The 14,818-nt window shown below is 36.4% G+C and overlaps 1 protein-coding gene across 1 annotated transcript in view; it reads right to left on the bottom strand.

Moving 5' to 3' along the window:
- Positions 1–14,818, bottom strand: part of nav1a (neuron navigator 1a) — a 178,710-nt gene that overhangs the window by 158,941 nt on the left and 4,951 nt on the right. Inside the window, exons 2-3 of the mRNA XM_016466664.1 lie at positions 7,015–7,860; positions 4,702–4,790 (exon numbers count right to left, since the gene is read on the bottom strand). Coding sequence (XP_016322150.1) covers positions 4,702–4,790; positions 7,015–7,841 — 916 coding nt within the window. The 5' untranslated portion in view covers positions 7,842–7,860. The remainder of the gene's footprint in view (positions 1–4,701; positions 4,791–7,014; positions 7,861–14,818) is intronic.

Genomic DNA, 14,818 nt, shown 5'->3' with positions numbered 1-14,818 from the left:
GTGTCATCACGTTCTATTAGTTCTACAGCTTCAGTTTCGGAACTTTCACGCTTAGTAACATACAGCATACGCTTAGTTCCCTCACCACAGTGTAACAGTGAATAGGGACCTCTTTCAAACAGTGTCGCGTTCCGAACGTTGTTTAAGCGACATACACCGGTATTGCGGTATTTTAAAAATTCATATTATAACAAAAATAAACACCGGTATTCGGTATGAACCGGTATACCGCCCAGCACTACGAAACAGTGACTCTAAAACCGAACCGTGAGTAATTTGAACTGTTACACCACTATAATACAAACACATACATACTCTCTGACCACTCATCACCAATAGAAAAATAAACAGTACACACATTCATATCATTCGTTGTTAATACACACAACTCTCAGACTACTCATCACTATTATCTCTACACACTCTCAGACAGCACATCATTAACACATTGTTAATGACGCTGGTTCACATGCTACTGAACCTTTCTTCTGTCCTGGAACTTCATGTTGAGTTTAAGTAGCTTTTTTTAAATAGCATTTTTATTCATCAAGGATGCATTAAATTGATCAAAAGTGACAGTAAAAACAATTATAATGTTACAAAAGATTTCTTTTTCAAATAAATACTGTTCTTCTGAACCTTCTCTTCATTTAAAAATGTATCACAGTTTCTACAAAAAATATTAATCAGCACAACTGTTTTCAACATTGATAATAATCAAAAATGTTTCTTGAGCAGCAAATCAGCATATTAGAATGATTTCTGAAAGATCACGTAACACTGAAGACTGGAGTAATGATGCTGAAAATTCAGCTTTGCATCACAGAAATAAATTAAATTATAAAATATATTGAAATAGAAGACAGTTACTTTAAACGGTGATAATATTTCACAATATTACTGTATTTTTGATCAAATAAATGCAGCCTTGTTGAGCATAAGAGACTTCTTTCAACTGGCATCTTTCGAACAGTAGTGTCATTAATCAATGTATTAAAGCAAATTAATCATTCATGTCTAAATAATGATCAAAATAGCAGTATATCACTAAAACAAACCATTCTTCTGCTGGGAATTTGTACACAGTTTCTATCAAAATTGAAAATTCTGTAATCTTCATCAAGTTTAGGTCTGTCTAACAGTGCTGTCATCTGAAAACAGAGAGATTATAATCCCAAAGTACAGCAAAGACCCGTTTCAAACACACGTATGCACAAACTCTACACTCCTGATGTAGTCTATGCTCTAAGACCTCCAGATTATCAACAGCTGCAGTGACACGTGACACTGAAGACTGGAGTAATGATGCTGAAAATTCAGCTTTGCATCACAGAAATAAATTAAATTATAAAATATATTGAAATAGAAGACAGTTACTTTAAACGGTGATAATATTTCACAATATTACTGTATTTTTGATCAAATAAATGCAGCCTTGTTGAGCATAAGAGACTTCTTTCAACTGGCATCTTTCGAACAGTAGTGTCATTAATCAATGTATTAAAGCAAATTAATCATTCATGTCTAAATAATGATCAAAATAGCAGTATATCACTAAAACAAACCATTCTTCTGCTGGGAATTTGTACACAGTTTCTATCAAAATTGAAAATTCTGTAATCTTCATCAAGTTTAGGTCTGTCTAACAGTGCTGTCATCTGAAAACAGAGAGATTATAATCCCAAAGTACAGCAAAGACCCGTTTCAAACACACGTATGCACAAACTCTACACTCCTGATGTAGTCTATGCTCTAAGACCTCCAGATTATCAACAGCTGCATCTTTAACCAGACATTTAATCAATCGACTTTTAACCACATAAATCACCACAATTAAATCAACATGTGTTCTAGGTTGCATGTTGCAGTCCACATGAAATTTGCATGCATAAACCATAGACTGTAAAAAAAGATGGACGACGCGTTCCTTGCACTATAGAAAAGTGAAGCCAAAGCATCTCAGTATGGCCTCTGCCATCTTGAGTAAATGACGTCATTTGGAGCCCGAGTCTGCGCAGTAGAGATTCGTTTGGAGCCAGAGTCTGCGTAGTAGTGTCGTGAGGTGGAGCCGCGGTATCAAACTCCAGCAGACCCAATCAACCATGACGACACGCCCCGTTTTTATAGCATCAAATTACTAGCTAAAATCAAACTTATCACAAAAATGAACAATTGAACATATATCAGCGCAATAATAACTACCTTAAATGACCAAAACCATCTTTCGGAAAATTGTTTTGGAAGTGTAATTAATTTTTTTATTTTGACTCGAGTCCTATTCATTTACATGGAGAGGGCGGGGTTTATGACCTGTACTGCAGCCAGCCACCAGGGGGGCGATCAAAGAGCCGGCAGCTTCACTTTTCAGGACGTGTGCCACCTAAACATTGTGAACATCAATTAATTCCTTTATAAATAAAGCAAACATACCATACTGAAATTACACTCCAAAACAAAGATTCTTCAATTGTTCTTTACAGCAGATTAGGTTTAGCAAAGGTTCTTGAATCAATAATAACTGATATACTTGAGCAATTGCTAGGTGGCTTCTGGGTGTTCTGGATGTTTGCTGGGATGTTCTGGGTAAAAGCATCACTTGCAAGCTACAAACATTGTCTTTGGAGCTTAAAAGGTTCTTCCATTTCATCAGACTGTAAAACCCCTTTTGTAACCTTTATATTTAATAGTTTAAAGTGTAAAAGAACCCGTACAGCTGAACTCTCCATCTGCAGTTGGGGGAGATCTAACTGGCTATAATACTAGGCCAGAGTGTGTCAGAGCAGTGGGGTGAAGACTGTCTCTGTGACTGCTATATTCTCTCTCTCTGTAGGGAAGGAAAACCTGCAGCCATCACTCTCTTACTGCACTATGCACCTACCTCCACGAGCAACAAGGCACTCAGAGAGGCCAGAAAGTAGATGGAAGGACAGATTGAATGCTTTTTGTCTTCAGTTTTCAGGGTTCAGGGAAAGATTTCATGCTCAATCTTTTCTATAGTTCAGTTCATCTTGTGGAAACAGAGATGTGGCCCAAATCTTCTCTCATGCATAGCACATATTAGTGTTTGAATAAGAAACCTGGCATTGAATCTGACACTTCCATACTCAGAATTAAATCAGATACGCATCACATTTTTTGACATCACATCTCATGTCAGAATTCATGCATTTACCATGATTTATGGTTTACCCTTGGTCTGAATTATATTTTATATATAGTTATTTATAGTTTATGCAATATTCATAGAGAGGCACAAAAATACACTGATTTAAAATATAAACTGATATACATTAGGTCACAAATGTGACTCTTGCTTTGAACCAGTGTTAATTTAGCTAATTTTTATTTAGTCTTAGTCATAGGCTTTTGACTAAAATGCCATTTAGTTTTAGTCATATTTTAGTCATCTGAATTGTTTTAGTTTTAGTCGACTAAGTGTCATAAGATTTTAGTCGACTAAATCTACAGTAGATTTAGTCGACTAAAATCTAATGGGTTTAGTTAGTGTAATGCATTTATTAAGCATTTCTCTAAAATTTCCAAACTCATTATATAGGTTTGATATTAAGGTTGTATCATGCAATATAGACACAGATTTAACTGTTTTGACACAACATGCCTTTATATTAAAATTAATTAAAAACACTTCTCATAAAGAAACAAGAACATGGTTCTCCTTTCAGTGAAATACCAATGGTTATCATGTTCATTCTTTATAACAAATTACCACATTCTTCATTCTTTCAAGCAGACATATTTATTTATATAAATAAATAAATTTAGATGAATCCTTATTAGGGTTACTAAAGTCATTTTAAAAACTTTCTTTTGTTGCTTGATTAACATTAAAGACACAAATACAACAGCAACTAAATTAGGCTTCTGTCCCATTAAATACCGAATGCACAGGTGTATTATACACTTCCGATATTCTCCCAACTTGAGATGTAACCGAGTGTGTTTATGTGAATACTCGTCAAAACAGACAATTCGACATCATTTTGTGTGTATTTCTCCGTTCATGCGATGCGAAAGAGAACTGAATTCAGTTGTGCGCTGTGTGAGAGGCGCTTTTCTGTGTGCGCGCTTCGGGTGTGTGCACTCAGAAAACTGGATGAATTGAGTTCTCTTTTGCGTCGTCATGCTTTTCAAATGTATCCATATGTCTGCTCTTCTCTTACTTCCAGATATTGAGATTTTTGAACGTTTTATGGGATGTGCAGCAAGTGTATTCTAGCTAATATCCCGCCGGATAGATCAGTAGGCTCACTGCTACAGTTAAAATGTGCGCATCTAACCTCCTAATCACGCATGAGATCTGACTGGATCCTACCCTCCCTCGAAAATGTCAATTGATTTTTGTCATAGTTTTTGTCATTCAAAACAAGTTTTTATTTCGTTATCATCTCGTTTTCGTCGGTGAAAAAATGTCATTGACGAATAATTAACACTGCTTTGAACTGTCAAAAAATAAAATTTTATATTTTTGAAAGTAGATTATGATGTGCATACCAGCCTAGTGTTTTTATGCATGTGGGTCATTTTATGAGCATCTCATATTGGACATATTTGAAAGGTTACAAAAAAGGTCATAATTGGGCACCTTAAGATTGTGAACATATCCTAAAAACATAACTGATCATTTAGAATAATATTAAAGCCTACGCAAAAGATAATAAAACGAGAGTGCCAACAACTCACCAGTATTGAGGTCATCACAGCAGACTTCTATTGAGTCAGAGGAACAGTCACTGAAGTCATCCAGAGATATATCTTCCTGAATCTGCAGTCTTTATAAAACAAAATAAAAAAAAAAAGTTAATTAGACAATTATTGCTCTTTTCAAGAGCCTCATAACCAAAAACCCAATTGGAAACGTGTACCAAACATTCACTGAACGCCAGCCAAGAATTCTTAGTATTTTTCACTAACTGTTAACAATCTAGCAATAACAATCTGAAAATAATTCTAAAATCTATTTTCTATCAGCAGCTTTCTATCACCCTGTAACGCCTGGTTTATATTCAGTTACGCTAACATGGCAGTCACCCTGATGCCAGTGTATATCGTGCCCACCGGGTGTCCACTGCACTGAGTCATTAGAGCAGATAATTCAGAGAGTGTTCGCGCTGGCAGGAGAAGCTTTTTAAGCATCTACTCTGCCCCAGAATTCCCAGCAGGCATACAGAGGGCAGGAGCGACACAGTCTCTGAGTGGGACAGAAACTTAAACCGCATGACTGATTCGGCGCTGGAAAGATTACGAGTGGAAAAGGAGGCTAATCTATCCGTGTAAATGATGGACTGTCATATTTGTCAAAACTGGATGAAATGGGGAGAAAAAGGGTGAGAGAGACCAAAAAAAAAAAAGAGAGATTGAGCTGGGCACAGACATATGTGAGGACAGACAGAGGAAAGACAAATTATAGCAACAGAACTGAATTGCTAGAAAAGTAACAAACCATGTAATACAATAAAAGTACAGCAGTTAAAACATGTTAAGACATTTTGGAACACACTTGAAACGCTGTAAAATATAGCCTAATAAAAGTTTATTAGGCTAGCTTGGTAGAAAGATACAGTGCATTTTCAATTCAGTTTCTGCAAGATTAGAATTTCTACCCTTCATAACAAAAAAAAAATAGTTTACTCAAACTGTTGCTTCAAACACTTGTTATTTTGGACGTTTCACGCTTGGAAGTTGTAACCCAGGATAATTTTTTAAAAACAGATCCCAATGTAATCCTGGGTTATCTTGAGTGAGCTTGATCTATCCTGACTTACTTTTTGTCAATCCTGGTTTAATGCTTTTATTTGCATATTTACATGATTAGCAATATTATATGCATAAATTTAACAAATTTTATATATGTCTTGCCCATGACTCTTGACCATGAATATATATATATATATATATATATATATAATTGCCTTGCTACGTGTACTGCGTTAAGCTAACCAAGACTTGTCATTTTGCACTTACATATTGTTGCTCTTTTGTTAGTTTTGATTGCTTCTATTGTCCTCATTTGTAAGTCGCTTTGGATAAAAGCGTCTGCTAAATGACTAAATGTAAATGTAATGTAAATGAATCTGACTCCAGGTAATGTAAGCAGGATTCTTAACCTGGGTTTAAAAGTGAACTCTCAGAAAAACTGTACTTTTTGAGATACAACAAGCGATTTTGTATCTAATTTACACCTAAAAGTTTTACAATAGTAACTTAAAGGTACATATTACTAATTTAAGGTACTAATATCCATTTTTTAGAGGTAGATAAGGTCCCTTTAAGGTTACTTCCCCGGTTACAACCTGTTGTATCCCTAAAAGTACCATTTCTGAACATGTTTTTTTTCTGACAATGTGGCACTAATTCCCTTTTAAAAATAAGTGTGAAACTTTGTTTAACCCAGGGTTTAAAGCACCGTTAATATGTTAGCCAAATGTTAACCATAGTGTGAAAAGTGTGTGGTACAACTGTATGAAACCTCCTTGCTGAAAAGACCAGCATAGCTAGTCGAGGTGCTGATGTCCCTATTAGACGGCTTAAATAGCAAGCCAAAAATGTCAAAAAGCTTCACCAGAAAAGCCATCATGGAGAGTTAGTTCTATAAGGCTATGCTATGCTGGTGAAAAGCATCAACTATGCTGGTCCACATGAAACTAAATCTGCACTAACCAAAATACACCAACTTGGCATCCATTTCCCAAAGCATTGACCCAACTAACTAATACCCAGCTATGACCACAAGTTCTGTCGTTACTAACAACGATTCAGCATTTCCTGAAACCACTGTTTCACAAACAGGCTCGCAAACTTGTGTGGTTGGAACAGTTCTCAACCTGTGGTTAAAAGGATAGTTTCTTGTTAATTTCTGTATCATACTATGGTAGTTAAGCAGCCAGTTAAATAGTTGTATGGGAAACGCACCCCTGCTCTTTTCTGGTCCTGGTCTAAGCTGATCTCATAATCATAGTAGTGCTACAATCCTTCAGTATATTTTCCATAACTTACCTGTATCTGAAAGGTGCCACAGCAGCCATATTGACCTTCGGTGACTGTTTGGCTTTGAGCCTCTCAACACTAGAGGTTTCCTGTTTCGGGACTGCAGTAGTCTCGGGGGGTGGTTTTTGTGGGACCTCCGGGCTGAGGTCATCTGGGGTGCACATCTCCTCATCTGAAAAACTACTAGAGGCACTGTTCTGCAGGGACACTCTCTCTCGACGGACTCTGAGGAGACCCGTATCTACGTTAGTGGCTGCTGGACCAGGCCTCAAGTTTTTGTTAATAAATCTGAACAAAGGGATTCCCGTCTTGCTGTGACTGCTTCCAGAAGCAGCACACTCCTCATGGTATTTGAGTTCTTCTGAGATCAAACTGTTATCGTTGTCCATTCTTCCCATCTGAGAATGAAAGATTCCACTCTGGAAGTTCTTGTTGCCGTTGGACCGAAGGTCAAGCAAACTCTTGGACCCATCCAGAGCACCCCTCAAAAGTGGGGACTCTTTCCGTCGAACTTGTGGACTGCTGTGGGCTGATCTAGAGTCTTGGGTCTGAGTTTGAGGACGGGTGGAAGAACGTTGACTAGGTGGACTGCCTCTTAGTAGCAGATGCTGGTTTCTGAGGGTGGTGTCCCTCAGCACATCTCTGGAGGAGACAGCTGTAGGGCTGCTGCTACAGGAGGTTTTGTTGCTAACGGGGACGTGTGTGGACGGTCTCGGAAGGCCACTACTGGTGCTCTTGGACTCAGGTTTCGGGGAGGGGTGTCTTGTCCTGTGCAGAGGAATGCTGGAGCCCGGCTGGGCTCGTGGAAGACTCTTCACATTCACTCCCCCACTCATGGTGGCACCAAATCAGATGCTGAAAAAAAAGGGGAACAAACACGATTAGAACCTAAGAACCAGTGCTTGTTGCTGAATTGCATGCACACTCAAAAGAAAAGAAAAATACAATGAAACATTACAAAATTACAGTAACAACTATTTAAGATCTTTCAGTTTGATATTTGATTCAAAAAAAGCCTAGGAACCCCTGGCCAAAGAGTCTCAAAGAAAGAGAAATGAAGTCAGAAAGTTAAGAAGCTCAGAGAGACTACTCTATCTAAACGGTACTCACGAATATATTGTAAATTCCCACCTGTTACATTTAAACACAAATGGCATGGGCCGTTTAACCAAATCTGGGAAAATCTCTTCAAGAGCTTCTCTAAGCAAAATCCTGCCAAGGGGAAGGATTTAGCACGAGTGGTTAAGAGTCTTGTGAAAGAATACAGGAGAAAGGACAGTCGTTATTTGAAATATTTGCTTTAGAATCAAAACGGGTGATTATATCAATCTCATTTTGTTAAGCCAACGAAACTCTTCCCAAATACTGTAAAGCTCCATCTGGTCACCCAAATAAATCTACTAGCAATAGCAATGCAGAGATGTGGTCCAGTCAAAGACCTTTAAACCCCTGCCAGTTATTCTTGCAGCTATATCTGCCATTCAGTGCCCAAATGTCCTAAAGGCTTTCATTCCAGCCCACAGACTGGCCATGATGGCCAAAACCCTCACTGTTTACTAACAGTCCCATGGTAACTATTGACCTTCAAATGTACAGGCAAATCTCAATCCATCAAAATCAGGGCCCTACAAACAACAGGCAGTAATGCTTTCTGGCAAATCCGAATCAGAGCGAGTGTTACGATTCAGAGTCTGTGGGACACCCCACGAGTGGTGGGATGCAAGTCATCTGTGGCCTGAATTCAAGCCACAAACCTCACAACAAATTTCACATTGAAGAGAGGACGTAATACAATAGCCCTGATTTAAAATGTTTACACATTTTCAATTGCTGAACATTACACTTGGGAATGTTCAGTTTTCCCTGAGAGATCTGACTGTGACAGAATTAAACAAGAAAATAACTTCACATACAGGGAGGCAGTAAAGATGTCTTATATTCTTCTCGCTTAATCTACTTTTATACATGTCTATCTTCCTCTATCTTTTTTAATTTAGTTACGCATTATTTAGCCTCAAAATTAACCAATTACATTTGTCTAATCAACAAGCATAAAAAGCATAAAAGTTAGCTTTATTTAATTAGTTAACTGACTTCACAATGCATATCAGTGTCATAAGCAATTAAAATAAAAATTTTAATCAAAACTAAAACTATTAAAAATTGTTTTTGTGAACTGAAATAAAGATGAAATAAAACATAAAAATTAGATGAAAAACTTAAAGCATTTAAATACAAATTAGAAATGTTGCCTTTGAAGCAACTGAAGTAATAAATTTAAACTAAAACTGCAATAAATTGAATTAAAGCTTAAGAGAATAGTAAAAAATAGAACTAATAAAAAGCACATTAAATTACTATAATGTAATTAGTTTAATGAATTAGTATAGTATAATTAGCATAATAAATAGTATAATGAAGTATAGTTTAAAGTATAACAGTATATTATAAATAATTATAAAATATCACAGGTATATAGCTCAACAAAGTTATTTTAAAAGTTGTTTAATTGGGGTTAAAACCCTAGTTCAAACCCCTATTAAAAGGTTTTATTATTATTATTATTATTATTACTGTCCTTCAAATTAAAATGTCTGTCATATTTTTGCTATAGCTGCTGCCTGGTTAACAAACGAACAATAAAACCAAAACTTTAGTCAACTACAGTATATGTTTAATGTACTGTGCTCTCAGAACAAGAGTATTTTTTTTATAAATGTCAGATTAAGTCAAGTTGTCACAATTTTGGCAAGTTGTCACAAAAGGTCTTTTTTTCAGGGCTGTAACAGAGAAAATAAAGATTTTTTTTTTTATAGACAAGACTTCATTGTATCCCTCTCTATGGCATACAGAAATGGAGTTTCATAAAATAAGCATTTAAAATACTCACTGGAAACTGAAAAGTGTGACAACTACCTGCAGCATCCACTATTTCTACAACTAGACTAACAGGAGCACAGAACATCCGATAAAACACAGCAAAATTCCATCACAGCCTTTTCCAAATTCTGCTCTAATGTAGTTAGGGTTGCTTTCACCCACAGTCCTGTCACAGCAGGGTAAGATCCAGCAACATGAAACAGAACAATAGGAAAGATTTCAGAAATACACTGACACATAAGAATAAGGCCATTGTTCAAACACTCTAATCCCATAAATAAATACTGGGATAAGCAGAAAATTAGCTTTCAGTAAATTCAGTAAAAGACAGGGTCTAGTAGTCCATTTCATCATAGTATGCATATTAGACTGTATGAGGTTTCAATTACCATTTGATAAGCAATAGAACTCAAATACATCTGATTTTTTTTATTTTACTTTATGTATTAAAGTGCATAATTTAGTACAACTGTAGATCAATTGCTTAAAATGGCTTTAGGAGACAACATGAACTAAAATCTACCCCAATAAACTTAAGCAGACTGAAACAAATACAAAAAGTTAACATTAAGTCTAACAGGTCAGCATTATGACCAACATTAATTGAGTCTGACAAGACAAGCCAGTCTTATAGACGTGCATATTACAAAAACAAATCATAAGCAAAGTGATTTCTCAAAAATCACCAAAACAACTGAAGAGAGAGCAGATACAATATCACAAAATGTCATTTTTACCTGAGCATCCGCCCTGACCCTGTAGTTTGCCTACAGCAAACTAACCCGATGTTCCTAATGTTTCATGAGCTTGTGCTGGAGTAAAGAGAGGTGAATAGAGAGAAAAGGAGACAGTGCGTCTACCATGTGAGTTCTACAGTCACATGATGCTCAAAACTCAGACTAAGAAGTTTGTTTTTGTCGATTAAAGCATTAACAGATTGGCCTTTGAAAGCAGTTACTGGTTTCAATAGTGTTATATAAGTGAGGTTGAGTGTCCAGAAAACCCTTACAAATGTTTACTATGGTATTCGTAGTTATGGCAAAAATAGTTGCTACAATTATAATGACTTCTGCAAAATCATTATACATTTATGTAGGATGTTACACTCTCAGAATCCTTGTCATTTTGTTAAATATTTTTTTTTATAATAATTATGGTTAATACCAAGTGTTTAAACAATTCTAGCATGTATAATTTCAAGCTATCAAGCAATTAAAATTTAATCTAATAAATTCCATGATGTGCATATTAAATTAAATTAATCACAAATTAATCACTCATCAGTTTGGGCTGAGAAAATGCCCCCCACAATAATTTAAAGTCATCATTGTGTTAAATGAGAAAGGCAGTGAATAGACAATACAAAAGAATGGCATTAATGCATTAAAAAAAAATAAAAAAAAATATACTCTAAATATGAAATTAAAACCAACAGTAGGTGGCGAAAAGTCACTCGGTGTATCTGAAATCATGTACTATCTGAGTAGGAACTACATTTGAATTTGAACTTACTTTGCAACCATTAAAAACTATGTTCTATATAGTATGAATATGGGTAATATAAATTAAATTCGCAGCGAATTCCAAATGGAAAGGGGACACCATTTGTAGGGAGGTTCCAAATGAAAGTGAACAACTGAATCCCTTCACAAAGGGCCCCTCCAGAAGACCGTTAGTGAAGGGAACATGTGATGGTCACTTCAAGGAAGTGATTTCCATTTGTGATCACGTGATCTTGGGTTACGAGTCCTTGAGATGCATTTTGAAGCAAAGTTGGGGTTGGTTTTGACTTCACATACAAATGTAAGTAGAATAATTAAATTTGTCTTTATTTTAATGTAATACAAAATATTTTTTGCCAGCGACAGAAATATGATTTAAGAAGGTTAAGAGGTAGTGTAAGCAAGTTTAGTTTCAAAATGTTTAAAAGTAAATTAGACATAAGATACAACATTTGAATAAAATAATAACAGTAATACATTTATTTGCAACATGGAGTCCTGAATGCTACTGTTACGAATCCTGTCCATGGACTTCCGTCCGATCGCCACCTGAGGTCACTCGTCCATCATATTGACTCTCTCACTACACAGACTGTTACACGTCACCACAGACTACATTTCCCAGCAGCCATTGCACTGATTGCACACAGCTGTAACCAATCACACACACACTATATTACACTCACTCAGATCGTTCTCAAACTTCCGAGTATTGTTTAGCGCATATCACTCTTCTAGCGATAGCTGCATTACGGAGCCATTCCTAGTTCCCTGTCCTAGTTACCAGTTCTAGTTCTAGTCTTAGTCTAGTCACCTCGTGTTGCCTTGTTATATGTTTCCTGACCTTCTGCCTGTGTTTCTTGGATTAACCCTTTGTCTTGCTGTTTCGGACTGTGTTTGCACCTCGCCTGGACTATTGCTCGTGTTATTGGATTACCCCTCTTGTCAAGCCCACTGGATACTGTTTGCCGATCGAAGACCCACGCTAGCCCTAGGAATATTCTTTGTCTTGCCTGTAATATACCCGTGTTATCTGACCCTTGTCTGTTTATTGACCACACCTTTGTAAATAAAGCCTTGCACATGGATCCACACGTCTCACGTTTCGTTCGCCCCGTAACAGCTACATGGACACGCAGCATTGTCAATGTAACATTCGGTCAGTCAGTCTTTTGCCAAAAGAGTTCCAAATGCTTAAGACCAAAGTATACTTAATTTGTGTACATGTACGCTAGTGTATACGTAGAGTTGAACACATAGCAATTCAACGTATACTCCATTTGATAGTGTGTGCGAATGCAGGCGGACGACACATGCGCTCTAGAAAGCTTTATCTTTGTCCAGCATGACCGATAAAAATGTCTTTGTACTCTTTAAACTAAATTTGCATCTCTCTCATAACCCCCCTCACAAGTGCTCGTCAATGTGGGCGTCTGTTGTTGTTGTTCCATCTCTTTAGCTTTGTTTTCTACTGTGAAACAACGACCTGAATCATTGGCTTACTTCATTCATTCAAACCGTGGATTCATTCAGTAACGAAACACCATCATGTGCTGCTTGGAAGTGCGCAACATTTCTACTGTGGCTTTGTTTGGAACTATTTTTGTTGGCAAAATTAAGCAAAAACAGACTGTGTCTAAAACGTAACACAATATTAACTTCTTGTTTATAGAACTGTTATATAAAAACAATATCACATTGCACTTGTGCAGATATTTGGGAAAAAACAGCACTCTTGCTTGTGTGATATTGGTAAACTATATCATATGATGTAAATATAATACATATCTTGAAATTTAGGGGCATATAACTGCATTCTCATAGGCTACATCACATAGTCAGTCGTCCTGCATCATGTTCGTTAGCATTATATGCATATTTACTTCGTAGAAAAATCTTTATAAATAAATAAATATTTAGTAAAATCCTTAAATCGCTATGGCCCACAAGCTACGCCCATGAGTATTGTCCATCCAAAAGGGGGTCCAACCCGGTACTAGCAAGGTGCACCTAAAAAAGTGGCCGGTAAGTGTATTTACATATACTAATATTTTGGTGTACTGCTTTTCGCATACTACTGTATATAGTAGAGAAGTAAGCATCTTCGGATGCAGCATGAGTGTGATACCAACACTAAAGTTAGGATTCACCCACCCATTTTGCTATTTCCATTAATTACCGGTTCCATGAAAGGCCCTGTATCAGTTCCTCTTAAAGCAGCAGTTGAACTGTTAATACCTATTATCACAGAGAAGAGCTGCAGTTTAATTGCCACCAAGAAGCATCATTTATTTGGGCCTTCATACACCAAACTCTATATTAGTCAAACCCTCAGCAGTACTGCGCTGGAAAGGAAAATAAGATATTGCTACTTCGCCTGAATTACTTTCTTACTGTGACAAGCCACAATCAGTCCAAAATAGACAAAGTGATGGGATGGAGAACCTTTAATGTGCACAACATCTTTGGCTCATGACCTTGTAATAAATCTCGGTCTCTCAAGTCAATCCAGCGTCTCTGAAGAAAAGGTTACAGACTTTGCAGCAACACTGTTGTGGGTCAGATCAGAGGCTAATGTGGTGTGACTGTCTGTCTCTATCTGTCTGTTTTCATGTTATATAATATTTCAATTCAGAAAGAGGAAGAATGAGCCACAGAGGTCGTGAATGACCGGCAGACGGACACTGAGCCCATCCATATCCATCCTTTTCTTTGTTTTTTAATAATCCTATAAATGTCAGGGGAGGTCTGGGGCTCTTCAGATGCCCTATTAATAATCATTAGGAGTCCAGCGGCAGCAGATGGGACCCCGCTTTGGTGTGTAATGCAATGTAAATTTCCATTCAGAAGAAAGTCAATCAGATACATGCCTACAGGTGTGACACATGACCATCAACCTACACATACTCAACAAAATTTCATTTAATCCACACTTTTAGTGTGACAATAACTATAGTATTTTGGCAGAAGCTGTAGGTACCATGCTACTGTATATATGATGGTAGCTAATATGCATGTTATATTTTTGTTATATTTTATGTATGGTTGTAACTAATATGTAGGAGTTACTAAATAAGTGTTTTAACTTAAAAAATACCTGCATCGTTATGCTACATCTAGGACCAGTTTATTAAAGAATGAATATTTAGAAATGTATATTTGCAGCAGAACAAGATAAAATCACTATATGTATGTGTGTGTGTGTTTTATTTTTGTTTTATTTTATATATAATGGTAGCTAATATATGTGTTTTATTTTTATTTTATATACAATGTTAACTAATATGTATGATTTGCTTTTATGTATCATGCTAACTATGCATGTCTTATTTTTGTTTTATTTCATCATGCTAGCTAATATGTATGTACACTGTAAAAAATGACCGTGAATTTAACGGTAAAAGACTGTAAAAATGCTACAGTAAAAACCC

Source organism: Sinocyclocheilus anshuiensis, unplaced genomic scaffold, assembly GCF_001515605.1.
Source record: "Sinocyclocheilus anshuiensis isolate Anshui unplaced genomic scaffold, SAMN03320099.WGS_v1.1 scaffold453, whole genome shotgun sequence".
Taxonomy (NCBI): domain Eukaryota; kingdom Metazoa; phylum Chordata; class Actinopteri; order Cypriniformes; family Cyprinidae; genus Sinocyclocheilus; species Sinocyclocheilus anshuiensis.
The sequence above is the reverse complement of the archived record's forward strand: the minus strand, read 5'-3'. Positions and strand labels throughout refer to the sequence as shown.